At 37.5% G+C, this 19418-nt stretch overlaps 1 protein-coding gene across 9 annotated transcripts in view; it reads right to left on the bottom strand.

The window, feature by feature from the left end:
- Positions 1–19418, bottom strand: part of LOC134650175 (putative protein kinase C delta type homolog) — a 58976-nt gene that overhangs the window by 36529 nt on the left and 3029 nt on the right. For 2 of the 9 annotated variants that reach the window (XM_063505059.1, XM_063505068.1), the window contains exons 2-4: positions 15182–15288; positions 12155–12356; positions 10825–10954 (exon numbers count right to left, since the gene is read on the bottom strand). In XM_063505059.1, coding sequence (XP_063361129.1) covers positions 10825–10954; positions 12155–12356; positions 15182–15288 — 439 coding nt within the window. Of the gene's footprint in view, positions 1–22; positions 3456–10824; positions 10955–12154; positions 12357–13146; positions 13245–15181; positions 15289–16553; positions 16691–19418 lie in introns of those variants that run through there. The other 7 variants (XM_063505062.1, XM_063505061.1, XM_063505060.1 and 4 more) reach the window with 7 other exon arrangements.

Genomic DNA, 19418 nt, shown 5'->3' with positions numbered 1-19418 from the left:
GTGCATATAAGGCCTCTTTTACCTTTTTTAACGTGGACGAAACCTGCTGGTGACGTTGGTGCCGAAGAGTCAAATCCAGAATCGTTAGATCCCGTGGAAGTCCTGCCGTCTGCGGTGGTTTCGCACTCGAAGAACTCTGTAGATTCCTCGCTGGTATCTGACTCGTCTGCATCCTCATCATCTGACGTATCTTCTTCTGAAGACGACGAGGATGAACTCGATGAATGAATGACTTGAGGACTCTTCTTTTGTAGAGGACGAGGAGTAGCTATAAGAGGCCTAACTGCCAGTTCTTCTTTAACTGGCTTTCTGATCGGGACCTTTGTAATCTCTAGTGATGGTGATTGTCTTGGTTGTTCTTTTTCCTTGTTTATAGATTTATTTTCAGCCTTTATAATCTCTCTTGCTTTTTGCTCTTCATTATTAACTGCAGTTTCTTCTTTTGGAATGTTTACAGATTCTATAATTACTGGTATTTGTGAAGGTGCCGCCTCAGAAGAAGGGCTCTCCACTGCCTTTTCAGTAACGGTGTTCGCTTCTTGTGTATTTGCTTCTGAATCAACCCTTACCTCAACTGTTTTATATGTAGTCTCAGGTGACATACAACCCTCACTATCTGCTTGTTCCACAGTTGATACTTTAGTGATAGTAGATGGTATCGACGACTCTACCTTTACGCTTATATGCAAGGGCATGCCCTCTTTTTTGCTATCAGTACTATTATTTTCCCCAGTTTGTTTCGCTTTTGAGGACTCTTGTTCTTTAATTTTATTTAATTCTGCCTTTGTTTCAACATAAGGAGACATGATTACTTTTTTACTATGTAAAGGAGAAGTCTTATCCTCCATCTTTGACGATTCTGGAGATTCTGCTTTCTTAACTTTAGAAGATTCTGCATTTGTTTCAATTTGCGAAGTGGTTTTATCTTTTTTGCCATGCACAGGACATATTTTTTCTTCCGTTTTAAATTCTTTTGAAGATTCCTGTTTGCTATCATTTACTTTATTATCCAAAACAGCGACATCTGTTTTCCTTGGCTTAAGAATTATGTCATCTTTTGTTTCTATGACTTTTAGATCTTCCGGTCTTATTGATTTCGAACAAATAACACTTTCACTATGTTCCTGCAAAAGCACTTCTTTAATATTTTTATTAGAGGGCACCAATGGATTCATTGATTGTTCTGGTGCTTTGTCAAGTTTACTAATTTTGTCCTCCTCACTTTTGGGAAACTTAATATTTTTGTTAATTTGCGGCACCTGATTACTAACTTCAACTTCGTCAGGCTTTTTGACGTCGCTGTTATTTACTATTCTTGCATTTGACTTTTCTTGTTTAACATTTAAGATACCATCTGATATCAGTGGTTTATTCACATCTTGATAGATTGTTTCACTGGCTTGTTTTGTTGAGATTTCTTTTACCTCTTTAGAACCAAATAACGAAGAATGTTTATTATCATTTTTTATTTCAGGATTCGTTAGCTGCATATTACTATTAATATCGGATGAAGGCAACTCAGGTTCCTTGGGTAAAATCGATGCTTCAACTGTAACATCGCTAACATCAATATTTGTTGTATCTTGCTGCTTAGCGGTATTCTCAATATCCAATGAGTCTGTTTTATGAGAGTCATTTACATTAGGGGGAGACTCAATATGATCTTCATTTGCACTTGGTGCCTCGTCTTCTGGAAACCAAAATAGAGCTCTTCGATGTTTTTCTCTAGCATCTTCTATATTTTGTTTTCTTTTTAAAAGGTAAACGGTCTCCCTTTTGCCTATTTTATCCCAGAAATTACTGTCGTCAGGTTCAGGCGAAGGAACATTACTTTCAAGGTCGGTTTTTCTACGGATAGAAGACCGCATTCTACTTTTACGCAATGCATTAGTAATTGACCTGTTCCGATTTTCTGGACAGTCATCAAAACTAGAATCAACGCTACTGCTAAATGAAATTTCTTTTTTCAAAGCACGAGGCTTTTCCTCTACAACAACTTCTCCAACTTTAAATTTCAAAGCACTAGTTGGTGGAGATACTTCCACTGTTCCAGTTATCTTTGCTTTTAACTTGGGTTTTGGTTTGGCATTTACATATTTTATCGATGATCTATTTTCTTCAATAGATGGTAAAGAACATAAAGCCTCCCTAGGAAATTCAGTAATAGAGTCGAGTCTACCTCCTGAAGAGGACCTTTTTAAACTGCGTCTCTTTAATGAATGCCTAAGTTCTTTGGAACCTCTAGACTTTCTGAAGCGATCGTATAAGGAATTGTCGGATTTCGTCGTTTTTAAAGGGTTGCGTTGACCTCCTGTAATGCCAACGGATTCCTCTGTCCCAACTTTGCTTAAATCTAAAGTTGCCGTACTCAAATTTTCATTTCTAATTAACGAGTCTAAGACGTTTGCTTGTTCGGCTAAAATCTCCACCGAACATCGTCTGGTGGGTGATCTACTCGTGCTAGAATGAGGTGCTAGTGGTGCGCTTAAAGCGTGTTCTTGTTTATTTTTACTATTACTTGTTATTTCAATATCACTATCGTTATTATCTTTGACAATGAATTTTTCCATCAATTTGGTTCCTATAGTCTTTTTTTCTTTTTTTTCTTTGTATATTAAGTCTTCAGAAAGCTTTTCTCTCCATTTCATTGATTCTGATGCATCTTTAAAAGGAGCATTATCTACAACAGACTCACTTTTATCACCTTCTTCGGCACTTGATTTCTGGGATTCGTCTAAAGGTTTGCGAGGCGAATCTCTATCTTTTCTTTTAATTGTATGCAGCCGTACTACAGTACGACCTCGTTTTATAGTACTCCTCAATTCTCCAGGAGAGGAATCTATGCCAGTTTCAGGCTTACCATCTATTCGTGGCATGAACGGTCCATTTTCATTATCCGCAGTCGGCGCATCTGCCTGAGGTGGAGGCGGGGGCGGGCTTTCTGTCTTTGGTCGATATTTGTTCCTTGACACGTCAATATCAGCCGTGTTGATATTTATTGGTCGCGGAGTATAGCTGGAGGGAACGTAACTCCGTTTGTAACTAGCTATCCTTCTAGGACTGCTTACCCTTGAAGGACTTGATGTATTTCTTTCCGATATAGTGCTGAGTATAGGAGAGTAAGTTCTTCCGCTGCTGGTAATCCACCTCGAGCTGACCTGAGGGCGGGTGTATCCTCCGAGCGAGGAATGGTTGCTGTAGTTAGATCCGGGATTGAGGTATGATGCACTGTACGACGATCCTATTGGTGTTTTCGATCCGTAACTGTAGGGGGCACTATAGGAAGGCGATCCACTGTAATACATGTTCGATATGTGATCGGAGTAAAGTGGCATTTTGATGCGTCGCGGCGGGTGCACTCGCGTGGCGGCATGCGGGCTCGCTCGCGCGCGGACTGGCGGCCGGCCGCGACTGGCGCGGGCGCAGGCCCGCCCTCCCGCGCTCGCGACCCCCGCCCGCCTAGACTCGCACAGGTGATTGATTGATGATTATTATGAAGACAATAATAGATCTTGTGACTTTTTCTAAGATGTCGGAAGGAAGTTTTTAACGTTTCGTTGTTAGAGATAATTGTGTCAGTTATTCTAAATAATTTCCATTTTATGTTAGTGTTTCTGTTGTGAAACGTTGAAGTATATTGTTTTTTATCGAAAATATAGAAGGAGATTCTGTTTAGTTAAATAGTGACTTGTAATCAGTAGAAAGATACTATAGGTGTAAACGTGTATAAATTGTGGCCCATAAACTTCAAATTGTTTATCAGTATAGTATATTATGTTCTTTATCAACTTGTATTACTTACTCTTATCTGAGTAATTTTGACGATAACATAACAAACCTTTTCGGATCGAGCTTTCGGTAGGTATTAATATGAAAAATATAGGCCATCAAATATCGTTAAATAAAGACGTGATGGTGGTGATCATAACAAAATTATCTACGGTGAAAATGATATTACGGTTAAGTGACATTAATTATGTAGTAGTAGTAAGGTTACATTTACAAATAAACGCGTAGAATTCAGGCAAAAAAATGCATATTTTGTAGCTGATGTGCGTTTGTTTTATCTAAAATGATATTAGATGTTTCAAATAAATAAAAATATAATTTTATGTTTCTGATTTTAATTCTGATTAATCTTAAAAATCATGTTCCTGTTCCTACAACAATGCTCGTCCGTTAGTCCTCATTTAACATTTTTAATAGACCTAAGTAATTTTATTACTTTAATTATCACTAATATACCTACGTCCTATGGTAGGTATTAGGTACCACAAATATTACAAGCAGATACCTACTCAGAATAAGGCTAATCAGGGACTTCATTCTGAAGAGACAATCTAATTCGTATTTAATATAAACACGTAACATGTTTTGCGATACCTACGAGTATGTTATATATCTGAGCATTAAGAATGCAATATCCGCACTGTTTTTAAAATGGGTACCTAAGTATCGACAATTGTACATATTGTTCATTGGCTGTTTTTTAACTGAAATCAAAGAATAAAATGTTCTATACTCAGATTATATTAGTTGAATCCGTTGCATCACTTCCTATTTGCGGCTGATTAAACCAAGGTGGGTGTAGGTGTCAATCAAGGTAGGTTATTAATAGGTGGGCATTAAGTAGTCGCCCCCGTGTTGGAGCAAGGCCACCTCAAGTGTTTTCACGTGACGGTCTCTTAGGGAATGCAGTGGCATCCGTCAAGAGCGGTGTGGCTAACTTGAAACAAGCAATTGGAATATATAGTTCGTTTAAAAATCGTGTTGTTACCCAGCTTTGCGACAGTAAAACTAATTTCCTTTAAGGTAAAAGTACTAAATAGTGCTCGTCACGGTCCCAGTAGGTACATGTGTTATCTTTAAACTTAAGTCATTGTCAAAAGACGTGACAGCAGGGTGTCATCTATTGCGCATTAGCATGTCGAGCACTAGTACGTTTACCTTACCTTTAGACGCGAATTTTCCTCGTGAAATAGCTAGTGCGTTTTCTTTTAAAGTAGTGCGATTGTGTTAAATATTCTGTTTGACTTTTAATTCTAATAGGTAAGCTATTTTACTGCCGACCTTACTAATATAAGCCACGCTTTATAATAAAATAAAATAAATAATAATATATATATATGTATATTATATTAAATTTAATTGTGTACTTAGCTACACCTGAAAATATTTAATGCTTATGAGTTATGACTCCTTTTATTAATCGACAAAATCAACTGAGATACTTAATGAAATTTTTGTTTACGCTGCCAAAATTTTATAAACACGCGTTTTCGCCGTGGCAATATAGTTCGTTGATGCATTAAGCAAGTATAAAAATGATTCATTTCAACTAGCGTGTAAAAAATGTAAAATGTAACTATTTAATTTCGCACTAAACCCTACAATAGATAAAACAATCCGCGTTAATGTATGCTGATGATATACGGACAGATAAGATGTCCCCCAATATTTATTTATTTATTTATTATGTCCATCTTTATTTTTGAAACAGTGGTCTGACAAGCCGCTACAATCAGAATTATACTATCATATTTTTTACAACATTTAAGAATCAAATTTATTAGCACTTTCCCGTTTTTTCTTCCACGACCTTTACCACAAAATAGTTATTTTCGATACAAGTGCGAAAAAGAGGAAATTCGAAACGAGTGGCGATAAATTAAAACACGACCAAAGGGAGTGTTTTAAATCGACACGAGTTGCGAATTACCTATTCGCACGTGTATCGAACAACGTTTTACAGTACATATGGCACTTTAAAGTTTCGACATCGCACGAAAAGTGCTATTTTACGCACTAGTGCGGAAAAGTAGCCCCATATGTACTGTAAAATATATTGTCGTGAATAAACACCTCAATGTCAAAACCATGCTAAAGCTTTCTGATTTATTGTCGCTGCCGACACGATTCGGTTGCCCTTACCTTTGATCAACACGGGCTTCCGACACGTCGGAAGGGATAGGCCCAAGCGATATCTTGACATTCAAATCATTCTGCCATTTTTCGCGGGGGGGAACGTGCACACAGTCGCACTTCTCACACACTTACATACAAAATCCAATCTGTAATGACGACACAAATACATAGAAAATGACACCCTACACAGACAAATCTTGCACACCTCGATCTGTTTTTGTGTACGGACGAGTCACAAGTGTCACAACACGCACACTAACACATTTTCGTCAAGAGATGAGAAGTCGGATTTGTCGCTCGAGCGATCCGCAATTTGTACTGGGAGAGAAAAATCGATAAATCTAACAATTACATGAAACTAAAATATAATAATTGTGTTTAAATGTAATTAGACGTATGATATGTAAAAAAATATTACATGTGAAATGTAACACCTTCTTTTTAGGGTTCCGTAGCCAAATGGCAAAAAACGGAACCCTTATAGATTCGTCATGTCTGTCTGTCTGTCTGTCTGTCTGTCTGTCCGTCTGTCTGTCCGTCCGTATGTCACAGCCACTTTTCTCCGAAACTATAAGAACTATACTGTTGAAACTTGGTAAGTAGATGTATTCTGTGAACCGCATTAAGATTTTCACACAAAAATAGAAAAAAAAACAATAAATTTTTGGGGTTCCCCATACTTCGAACTGAAACTCAAAAATTTTTTTTTCATCAAACCCATACGTGTGGGGTATCTATGGATAGGTCTTCAAAAATGATATTGAGGTTTCTAATATCATTTTTTTCTAAACTGAATAGTTTGCGCGAGAGACACTTCCAAAGTGGTAAAATGTGTGTCCCCCTCCCTGTAACTTCTAAAATAAGAGAATGATAAAACTAAAAAAAATATATGATGTACATTACCATGTAAACTTCCACCGAAAATTGGTTTGAACGAGATCTAGTAAGTAATTTTTTTTTATACGTCTTAAATCGCCTAAATACGGAACCCTTCATGGGCGAGTCAGACTCGCACTTGGCCGCTTTTGTAAATTTGATGTCCCCGACCTCTTTTTACAACAAAAAACCGAGCAATTGGCATTTTTTCTGCTGCTGTGTTCACTAGCGCGTCTGGACTCGGTCTAGTTTAAAATCCGAGCGCAACTAGTTTTGTTACCCGCGCTAGATCAGTTGATCTTGTACCTAGGCAGAGGGGAAATAGTGCGAATGCCGCGTCCCTTCCGTGTTGGTCGAAGGCCCTTACGGTTAATTAGTTCAGATTATCTTTTGTCTCCGCCGCCCACACTGAATAAAGGTCTTTTGAACGAAGATCATTATTCTCATAAATATGAAAGTAATATTTTCTTGATTCTAGAATTTGTTTGAAATGTCTTTTACATTATTGTGTCTTATTTACAAGTAAACATTTTTGTGTAAATTGAAGTTGAATTAGATTTCAACTTGACTTATAAGGCACAACAGATTAAAAGGTCCATTGTAGAGTATAGTGCTACGAGGCTCTACGATGTAGCGCTACGCCGTAGAACGTTATGTCGTAGCACTTTACTTAAGCTTTCGGGAGGCCTATTCGAATTCGAACTTAAAAAATATGATCTTATGAATTACGTTTTTTTGTACCATGCATACAAGCGTGCGGCCCGCCTGATGATAAGCAGCCACCGCAGTCTATGGACGCTTGCAAGTCAAGTGGAGTTTACACGGGCGTTGGCAGCCCCACAAATTACAAAAAAAAATGGAATAAAAGTAAAGCTTATTCTGTATAGTACTGCGATCGAGAAGGTATATGTATACAGCATGTGGCCTGTAGATCAATATCATATGTTTTACGAGTTTTCTCGATTCTTTATTTTCCGAATATTTCATTACCTGAAATCATGCATGTTAATATTGTTAATGTAAATGTAAACTTAAAATTAGTGCATAAAAATGTTTTAACCTGTTACACATTTTAAATTGTTACACAGTTCTATTTACATACAATATGGTTAATTTTAAAATCAAAGTATTCTCTACACGACACGCACCCTACGAGTATAGTGTAAAACTGAGGTTCTTCTTACTAAACTAAATTTACTTATAACTTTATAGCATTACAATCTTAATCTGCCCCACCATCACGCATAACAGCCGTTTGAATTTGAATTTAGAATTTATAGTGCAAAAATATATCAATACTAATATTATAAACGCGAAAGTATAGTCTGTCAAGCAATTTCGGTCAGTAGAAAAAAACCGGCAGATTTAAAAAATGTAGGCGCAAAGGGTAATCGTCGCAAAAAAAAATTGAATTTCGCACCCGTTTCTACTGACAAAAAACGCTTACCTAAACCGCTAAACCAATTTACAGGCATATTCTAATTTGAATTATAGGATATGCATCCGATCTGAACTAGATATGGATAGGATCTGTCAGTGTCAAAAGTGAGGTTTTTGGTCGAAGAAATGTAACAGTCCATCGAATTCATATCCTGTAATTAAAATTAGAATGCGCCTGTGAGATTGTATACGTTTTGTATAGAGATAGTTTGAGGCCCGAGGAAAGATATTAGGACAGTGTTTATCAATCATTATCATCATCATCTTCCACACAAAGTTACTAATCTAGTATGGTTTTCCAATTAACGTTCAGGCTGTTATATATGTTGGGGCAGTAATTTAGGTACAGTCAGTACACGGGATTGTTACGCCAATTAGGGTCCTAGCTAAATTGGTTGTGCCATACTTAAGCTATGGAATGTCCAATTTAGCTAGAACCCTAAATGGCGTAACAATCACGGAGCGTGACTGTACGAGTAGGTATATAGGTTCTTATACGGGCCCTGTTTGACTCGGCAAAATGGCAGAAAGTGTCTCCCGCTCACGGTCGTAGCTACAGCAGTCACTTTCTCCAGTCGATTTGGGTCTCCAGATTTGTACAATACATATTACATTTTTCTATGGATCAGATTCGTTTAAACGTTAACCTAAAAGCACAAATTTGAATGACTACATTACTGTGGTCAACACACCAGACTGCCCAATCGCATGCGCAAAAGCTAGCCATTATAATACTACCTTCCGATTGTACCAACCACAAAATACAAACCGATTAAAGTTTACACTATAACCAAATAGGTAGGTACAGATGTTCGATTCTGATTCGATCAATCGATTTTTTCACTGACAATATAGTCACGGCTTTTTTAATAACTTAGAACATTGAAAAATAAGTGATTAGAGTCTGTTCGGAAAGAGAAGAGCACGAACGCATTGAACCCATACATTTCACGACTCTTCTCTTTCCGCACAGACTAACCGATAACCGACATGGTAAAAATACATATTAACAGACCTATTTGTACCTACACCATCGATTACAAACACTATTGTCGCCCAGGCATTGGAAAACTACTTAGTTTGAACTTAGATTTTTTGCGCTAGAACACGGTAAACTATTTGTAATATTTATACGAGCTCTCCAATAGCTGTTACGGCTATTATACATGCAATATTACCATGGTTGGTACAATCTAGGGTTGCCAGATGGTCGGGATTTGGCGGGATTCTCCCGATTTTTAGCATGTGTTCCCGATTCCCGACCAAGTGCAAATTGTCCCGAAAAACAGGTTCACGTTATAAAACAATGATTTTGATGATATTTTTTCCCGATAATAGCGCCTTTCGATCTGGCAACCCTAGTACAATCCCAAGGCAATCTTCATATTGGATTCGGATCCGCCCGCCGCTCTAGTGTGCGAGCGGGACATATCGCTGCATGGCGCTTAGGGCTTGCAAATATTCGAAACTTTCAGATATTCGAATATTCGACTTTTTCTGACGACGTATTCGAATATTCGAATAAGTATGCGAATATTATAAAAAATAAGAAAAGGAACGAGAAATCGGATTATTATCGTTTTATTTAAAAGCTTTTTTCACATATTGCTAAAACTAAGGATATTTGGCAGAAATCCACTTAATTGACTAGATTTTATCATCCTACTATTTATAAGATGCCCACATTTATAAAAACAAGTAAAACGCCAAAATTAGACGTATTTAATATTTCTAGATAAAACTTATTATAAATGCGTCGTTGCGTGAAATAATATAACTTAAACCATCCAAACACCTAGGTATGTAAGATATTTTTTTCAGTAGGTAATTATTTTCCGATTTAAATTAACTTGTAATCACTCAGAGGCCTGTAAAAAGGCCTTTAATTTCATTGTATTTTGAATCTTTATTGACTTTATTTGTTTTGGCAAGTTATTATTCCTAATGGTCGGCTAATGATATAATATTGGAATATTTAAGGGAAAAAGTTAGTTGAGTACTGGGTGGATTATTCGTCAGCTAAAGGTGCATGGTTAGATTACCAAGTTGGGCAGGTTTGGTATGATTAAATTTGAGAATTGCGATAAGTGGCAAGGTTTAGACTTCAAAAATTCGCTTAACGTATGCTTGTACTGAATAAACAGAATGACCCTTTAACTTAAAACTCACGCACCGTAAAAATAACATACTTTTTGATTTCGTTTTCTTTTAAATTGAGTTAGGTTTCACTGTATTCACGAAGTCTATCGAGAGGAATACAGTAAAAATATTATTTCCTTCGTATTTGGGTACCTACCGTTCCTCATTCACTGTAAATACCCGTAAAACACACAGAAACTGTAACTACAGCGGATGACATAGATTTTTTTATAGTAATAAAAAATATTCGAATATTCGAGACCTGAGCGGCCGAATATTCGAATATCAAAACAGGTCGAATATTCGACAAATTCGAATATTCGAATATTCGAATTGCAAGCCCTAATAGCGCTGCCTGGATCACACTGGAGCGGCGTGCGAATCCGCATCAATGTGGTAACCGCGTTTGTCGCTGACTGCAGTGCAGTGTCATTGCAGCATTACCTTCGCACTTGAGCCCCTGTTTTATGAAGCCATAGAGAAGGTTCCCGCAGTGGTCGCAGAAGGTGGGCGACATGAACTGGTAAGGTCGAAACCGGTGAGGTACGTCAACTTTGAAGCGTTCGCGCAGGTACTGCAACAAGTATAATGTTTTATATAAATCATTTATTTATGATTTAAACCGGGGTCAATATTCTGCTGTACAAATTAGTAGTAGCTGTAGTAATTAGTATAGTTGTACTGTTGTTAATTGTGTGTTGTTGAGGTGGATGAGCTATCTGTATGATGACGAAACCTGCGCTGTGGATCTGATGCTGTTATAAATAAATAAATATTGGGGGACATCTTACACAGATCAACCTAGCCCCAAACTAAGCAAAGCTTGTACTATGGGTGCTAGGCGACGATATACATACGTATAGGTATAGATAAATACATACTTATATACATAGAAAACATCCATGACTACGGAACAAATATTAGTGTTTATCACACAAATAAATGCCCTTACCGGGATTCGCACCCAGGACCATCGGCTTAGCAGGCAGGGTCACTACCCACTAGGCCAGACCGGTCGTTATTATTATGTTGTTTAATAAATAAATGTAATTTTAGTTGTACTTATCATCTCAGTCCGTAGTAAACCATAATAACTTGTTAACAACCGTCTCAGTTAAACAGTAGACCTGCTACGCCGTAGTATTTAATATAGGTTGTAGGAGCGACTTTCGAACTTAGAAACTCTGGTCTGGATTCAAATTCCATTCGACATACATACACGCCAATGTCGCCAATATACAATATACTCGTATAATAAGCGAGTGAAGAGCACTGAGATATACTGTTAACACATTGATTGCCGGGAACCCGCTCGGCGGGTTCTCTGTTCGTAGTCGCTTTCCTTTACGGGCGTATTAGTGCTACGAAAATGTTGGCAGTCAATGGGTTAAGGATTTTACATTGATATAATAATATGATCGCTCGCGCTAATTAGTATGCGCGAAATGCACTACGAGTCGTTTCGACGTCGGATCATAACAACATCAAAGTATTAGGGTCATAACAAAATCTAACGACTGCTAAGGTTGGCAATTGTCACTGACATTCATGTCAAATCGACCTTGTTGTCTCATGACGTTCAAACGACCGTAGTGTGGTAGACCACATTTTTGGCAGACTGTACATAGATGGTGGCTGAGCGGACCAACCCCCAGCACCTTGTGCAGTGGAATCGATTGTGCACGGCAGCTAGGCACACCGCGCAGCGGCATCCCTAATTGCCGTTCCCCTGATCAAACAAACAACTCTTGTTTCAGGCATCTAGGGTTCTCACCACAGTAGAAGCCGAGTGTGCAGACGAGCCCGTGCATTTGCCCAGCAGCTTGCAATGACACCGCTTGTGTACCGCAGTTTGGCACACCGCACACCGGTAGCCCTGCTTGCCGAAGCCCCATAGGAACTCCTTGCAGAACGCGCAGAAGGTCGGCTGCCTGAAGAACTTGGCCACGAACCGATGCCCGTTCACTTCGTGCACCCTGGAAAAGAGATTGGAGGTATGTTTAGACATGGTATCTTAATTTATTGTCGTAATGTGATAAAGCAAGTCTATTATTATTGCTTTAATTTGCTTTACTCGTTTTAGATACACATTTACACAAAAATGTACTTAGATTCACAACAAAATTATTAGCACTTGGTTGTTATGGCAAATGAAATAATGGAAAACGAGGGTAAAAATTACTTTTATTTCGGTTGGTGGCCCACCGATGCTGGGTACTTAATAAAATAAGAAACGCGATATTGCATCGTCGGCATTTGGCAATAGTTTGAAGTGTCCACAATGTGGCTTAATTTTACTACCTACGGATTCCGGCTTTTCTTTATTTGTCTGGTAACTCTGACGTGTTCCTTGCGTGACTAAGATACGCGGAACAACCTTTAACTATTCGTCTGATTCCCGGAACTCATTAGCAGCACAACATTTTCCCTATTTACGTTCTATTCTTGAGTCTTATATTTATATTGAGTGTTTTAAGTGACAAGCTCCCACGTGCTTTGATCTATGGAATGTCAGGGCTTGAGCCAAGAATTCTGACGTGAGACACCAGGTAACTAGGATCGAGGGGGCGGCGCCGGTCGGTAAACAAGCAGGAGCAACACCTACTTATCTTAACTGATCTGTTTAATTATATGTACATATAGGTATATGTTGAATTATAAGTAAAGCACACAATTAGATAGGTACTACAAGAGAATTCAAATCCTTTATTTATTTCATTGCATCCTATTTTAAATCATAAAATAGTAAGGTGTTGTTCTACTCACTGTAAGTAACTCATGCAGGAAGGATTACTAATACCTCAAACAGAAAATGTCTTTGACATCAACACATCACACTCTCGGAATGTCATCTTTCCGAAGACTGGACTTCTACTGGATTGATTTCCTATACCTTCGTAATTGGATTTGTTTTATCTAAGTACGTAAGTAGTTTTATGTAAGCCGTGGGAGATCATAGTATAAAAATACTTAGGCATGTAACAGAAACACTTGACTGACCATCGGAGGACCTTATATCTTTGCAGTAAGGTCTACAAATAGTCGGTTAACACTTTAGGTACCGATTTATGTTTAGATGTAAACGAAAGAAAAAGTGACCATGCAAGGCCGCTAGTCTAATCGACAAGTTCAAAATGGTGAAAAATAGAGATACTGCTCCTAAAAATACGTGTAATTTTGAACTTTTCGACTGCAGTGCCCATGCCAGGAGTCGAACCAGGGTCCCCGAGCATTCGTGGTCGATGAAAAACCGCTTCGACCACTCGGAGAACAGCGGCATTATGGGTCGAATTTTCTCAAGTGAGTAATTAGTACATATATGATGCAATTCCAGAAGGGCTTACACCGCCGTCTTAGCCCTCTATTACTTTTTTACTTTCGTATAGGTACATGACACCTATTTCAGTTTATAATTTATATAGTAATGTTTGTACTTGGAATAACACACGTTCAAATATTATCTTAAAAATAATTTAATTTATTTCCTATTAACAGTATGTTTAGTTGGTTCCTTGTTGCGCATATAAAATCGTAATTAGCATTATAAGATCAATGAACCGCGGCGGAACGGGCGCGAGCGTCTCACGTCGCGCTCGTAAACGAAATGCTTATTAGTTATGCGCGAATATTTTCATCACAATTTACGCTCATTTAAGCGCCAGTTCCGTCCAGATAGTGTTTTCGAAATATATTTTATCGCGGCCGTAAAGAGATCATTACCGCATCAAATAGAGTTTCTGGTACATAATCTTTTTTTTGGTTTCGAACAGAAAACTCTTTAGGTAGCAATCTGCCCACTTACTATTTACAACAATGCACAATGGTTAGATATCACCTTCAATCCTTCAGAGCCCTTCCGAATAGATATATACCTACTCGTAGTACAGTCAGCATTAAGAGTAACGGATCTGAATACGCGTCAAAAAAATCTACCATTCTCTAATAACATCAAACAAACATCAAACATCAACATTTATTCAGCAAATAGGCCACAAAGGCACTTTTACACGTCAACATGGGATTTACATACAGCAAAAAAAAAACACATCATCAATTATAAAATACAACTAAGCCGCAAATATCAAATCAAAGTATTACATAGAGATGTATAAAGTCTCTAAATGTCGAATTACAAAAAAATCTATAATAATAGTATTGAAAAAAAAAAAGATACAAAAACTATAATCTAAAATTATTTAGAGGTGTAAATAATATGTCTCTAAGTGTCATAACTAAAAGATTACAATAATATCGTTAATCAAATTATCCTTAGAGATGTATAGGGTTTCCAAGAGTCAAAAATTCTGTATACCTAATTAAAACATTAATTAAGAGAAAAAATGATAATAAAAATAAAATAGCATACGAGAACCGAATGAGGTGTGTCCATGTAATTATCCTCAAAACTAAAGTTACTAAATATTATATTGTATTCGAGGGTGATGGCAGATACTTTTTTTCGTTGTTTCATCCGCTACTATTCATGCTGACGTACGAATACGTACTTAGGTATTAGGATAGCTGTAGGTACTTACAAGACCAGGAACATTTTTAATTTATTACTTAAAATACTTAAATGATTGAATGACTTATGACGTCTGGCTAATGAAAGTTGAGCCTGAGATAACGCGGGAATTTCAATAAAAACCGCACCTGGCAATAAAATTACTATGAAATTAAATGACAGCTTGAAACTGACAGCTTATTTGATAGGAAAAAAAGTTGCCATATAAAAAGTTTTAAATAAATCCCAGGCTCAACTTTCATTAGCCAGACTCTAGCTATCGTATGGATTGCTTACTTATTGTGTTTGATGGCGCCTCGTCGCTGCGTGATGCACTGGCCCCGGGAGAGCCGCTGCCCCGCGCCCCCGTCCGCGCCCTCGCCCCAGCCTCCGCCTCCCAACCACTGAAATTTTAACAAAATACTTTTAATTTTCATTGCATCTTCAGTAACATGAGCAATGGAAGAAGGATTTGAGTTCAATCAACTAAGAACTGTTTGTATGTGTAAAAAGTGAGACATACAAAATAGTAGCTTCTGCCAAATTTGTCTACTTCAAATGATAATTTTCGTGATAAAAATATCCTATATCCTTTCTGATCCTATTTCGAGATTAAAACTATGTCCATAGCAAATGACAAAATTATGTTCGCTACAGATAGGGATAATACTTAACCATTACCAGTAAGTACCCGTGCCTATACTATAGTTCGTTTTTTTTAGCATTAGAAAGAACTTCGCAGAAGTAAGCTTGTGGTTCCAAATCCGGCACTTGTTGTTCTGTATGATAATACTATTACTTATTCTGTGCCTAGATATTTGGCGTGACTTTTACTTACCGAATTTGCAGTAAGCATCAGCTACACGCTGTCACATCACAACAGCTACTTTACAATGTTGCAGATATACATCGGCAATACAGAATCGAAAATGGTATTCAACAAAGGGAGCCTATTAAGGTTCTATGCAATGCCTGCTTGTGCGCTGCCTGCTGGATGATTTCCTTAATGACAAAGTGACGACGGACATAGGTACCTACTTGCAGTTCAATAACTTCATTTGCGAGGTCTAAATCACGTACTCGTAACAGCCATAAGAATGCCTTGGAATGGAATCACCTTGGAATAGTAATCCTACGGCGAGTAATATTTTTACCAAATAATTACGCCCATAAATAAATAGGGATTATTCTTTTTAGTGTGTTTACTGCGTACAGCCCGATCGCGTATCAATCAACACTTATCACGCTTACTTGAGCAGTTGCCAACAATTTATAGTCACGTTGACGAATAAAAGCGGTCAGCAATATCTCAGAGCATCAATTACGATTTAGGGCAAGATATAAACGGTAAACAGTAACTATATTGTTATGAGACTAACTAAAACAAAAATATCCTTGCGGACTATTTAAATAGCTCTACAATACGCCGACCATTTCGGCAAACTAACGAGCAAGTAAATAAATGACGTAGTGCGATTTGTATATGTAAATATAAACAGTTGAAATCGTTGAAACTAATTCAGATTCCGCCCCGCTCGCAACCGAACTCCACGCCTCGCATGCTTTATGTAGCTGCATTAAAGCGTGCATTCAGCATGATCGCCGTAAAACGTTCCAAGCCAAGAATTCGAGACGCTCGGGTCGGCGTGAAATGAGAAATTTGTTCAACATACCCGAAACCACGACGGCATCTAGCGACCGCGGCGCGCACTCGGTGCATCGCCAAAACCCGTCGTCACTCGTTAGGCAGAAAAGCCATCGCCAAATAAAATGGCCGTACCCGCGCCCTTTCAGCTGAAGACTCGCTAGTAATACCATATTGTCATAGAAAGCGACTCAAGGTTTTTATGAATTCTCTGGCATGGATCCGGGATTACAGCTCTGAATTATACGGTACTTATAGTGCATGTCTAGTGGCCAAAATTCAGAATTCGTCTGTCATGAATCTCGTTGTGGGTTAGATTTATTTGATGTATGTCACGTGAATCAGTGACTCATTTCAAGTTCTTTTCAAGCACTCTCATACCAACTAAATATTGTAATAATTATTATATGTATTATTGTACTTAAGGGCAAATTTAGTATAGGTGCTTTAGGATATTAATCTTATTACACTTAACCGGTTACAGATCCTAGTTACACCAGCGGTATTCAAAGTATAAAAATTTGAAATGTATTTGCAATTACTGACATTGCATTTCGCTATTACCCACCTATATATATATATATATATATATATATATATATATATATATATATATATATATATATATATATATATATATATTGGTGCGAGGGTGATACACTGCCAGTAACTTCAAATCAAGATCAAATTTTGAAGTCTGAATGCCGCTCCAGTGCTACGAGGATCTGGAATCTGGTAAAGAGCACCAAGGTTGCTTCGCTCCTGAAATGCACGGATATAAATAGGGAAGTGAACGAGTTAAACGTTTGTGGAAGTTTGACGTGCGTCATTCAGGTATCAGGAGGCATATTTAGATTGGTAAAATATGATACTTTCCTTTGATAATCGGGGTGTCTCTTTCGCCCTCGTGTTTTAATGTGATAACTACATTAGAATTTTGAATTACATCTTATGTGACAAACTTAACAGAAACTGACCGGCACTGATTGCTTATGTGCTTATTTATGGGAGGGTGATGCACATTGTACTACTTATATTTTAATAATTTTTATCTATACCACCGCGTTTAACAGCTCCGTAACTAAATTCAAAAACTCATTCAATTGTTTACTGTAATTGGACAACATTTACGAGTATAATCATTTTCATACTGCGTTAAATAGAAAAACAGATCTTTTGTGTTTTGCTAATAAAGACGTTATATGTTAGCATTCGATTTTCACTATTTAAAGAAACCAAAAATCAATGTCGGAAAAGTAGACACAAACTTCGTTCATAATGTTAAAGTGTGAATAGGTAGGGGAAATGTGGGTATAATGATCCCCTTAAGGGAGAAACTTTACTGTGTTCACAGTTGGAGACAGAAACACAAGATTTAGGTCTTTATGAATAGTCCATTTACTTAACTAAGTAACTGCATACTTATTTCTCGTGTTTTTTATATATTTAAATAATTATGTTATGTTTTCTAAAGGTTTAGTAAAGGATCATTTTATACATAGGTATGTATAAAACGATCCCTAGGGTAGAGTTAAAATAATCACAGATGATTCCTTTGTAATATCAAGATTTCTTCGTCTTAATCATTTAAGTCAGTCGATTGCAGCGTTTCTTTATTTTCAGAAGATGAGTGCTATTTTTGTTTCTATTTTGGCCTTATTTTAACGCCGTCAGGGGCACAGATTTTGCTTGCTATTTTAAAAAACAATCCATCATTTAATCGCATTAAGAGCCCTTAGAATTTCTTCCAAAGGTCATTTTTTCGGAAGTAAGTGGATTTGCGCACATAAATTCGCGACATAATATGTTATGGCCTGTACAGGAAATGCTCATAGTAAATTACTTAGGGGGTAAAATGATTCCAGGGATCATTTTACGCCTACGAAAAGGGATCATTTGACCTCAAACACCAAATTTGAAATATCGACAAAAATATAACTTTCAAATTCAACTTGCTTCAGTATAAACATCCTTAAAGTATAGATAAACGTCATTAAGATCCGACAGTGAAACATAATTTGAATAAAACGCAACATGCTAAAAGTAATGGAATTCGGAAAATAGGCTACCGTAGATTAGACGTATTTGTTTTAATTATTTTCTAATACAATCACGCTACGTGCTCATACCGCCATGACACTTTAAGAGGCAACTGGCGGGGTCACGGGGAAGACGTTTAATGCATATTTAGATAGATGGCATCAGTAGTTGCTCAGATAAGAGGGGGGATCATTTCACTTTAAGGGATCATTATACACGCATCTCCCCTACTTAAGTATATGAGTTCATCTAAGCTTTTAAGCTAACTCTGCGCCGACTTTGACATAACACAGTGTGGAAGTGTCATTAAACGTCATATTTTCGTAGAAATTAGACGCTTTAATGACACTTCCACGCTTTATTATTGTAAAGCTTGGTCCGACTCTATACACTTTTTGTTTCTGAATGCGGTCCCGGAATGCGTGCGTTGAACTGAAGTTGATTTACTGCTAATGCATCTATTACCTACCTGGATCATTAAGATTGCTATAATTTATGAGGCAATTACAGAACATATGAATTAGTGTTGAGTCGCTCACTCGTGAGGCACCTCATTTGTACCACTCATTTTGTTAATTTGTCGCAGTACTTCGTACCGCAAAAATGTCTTACTTCACTCCTCTATTCATTTTACTCATTTACTCGCGCGCATCACAAACACCTCTTGCCACACTTCAAATTTCAAAAAACTCTTATCCGTTCAAATTCACTCGCGAGTCTCGCGACCCTCAAAACTCATACACTCCTCACAACTCGTAACAGAGTCCCTGCATCACGCGAGGCGCTAGGTGCTCGCCTGCTCGCCGACACTCAAAACTCAAATGTCTCAAATGAAGAAACGAGTAATGA

This window comes from Cydia amplana, chromosome 8 (assembly GCF_948474715.1).
Source record: "Cydia amplana chromosome 8, ilCydAmpl1.1, whole genome shotgun sequence".
Classification (NCBI taxonomy): Eukaryota; Metazoa; Arthropoda; class Insecta; order Lepidoptera; family Tortricidae; genus Cydia; species Cydia amplana.
This window is presented reverse-complemented; position numbering and strand designations above follow the sequence as displayed.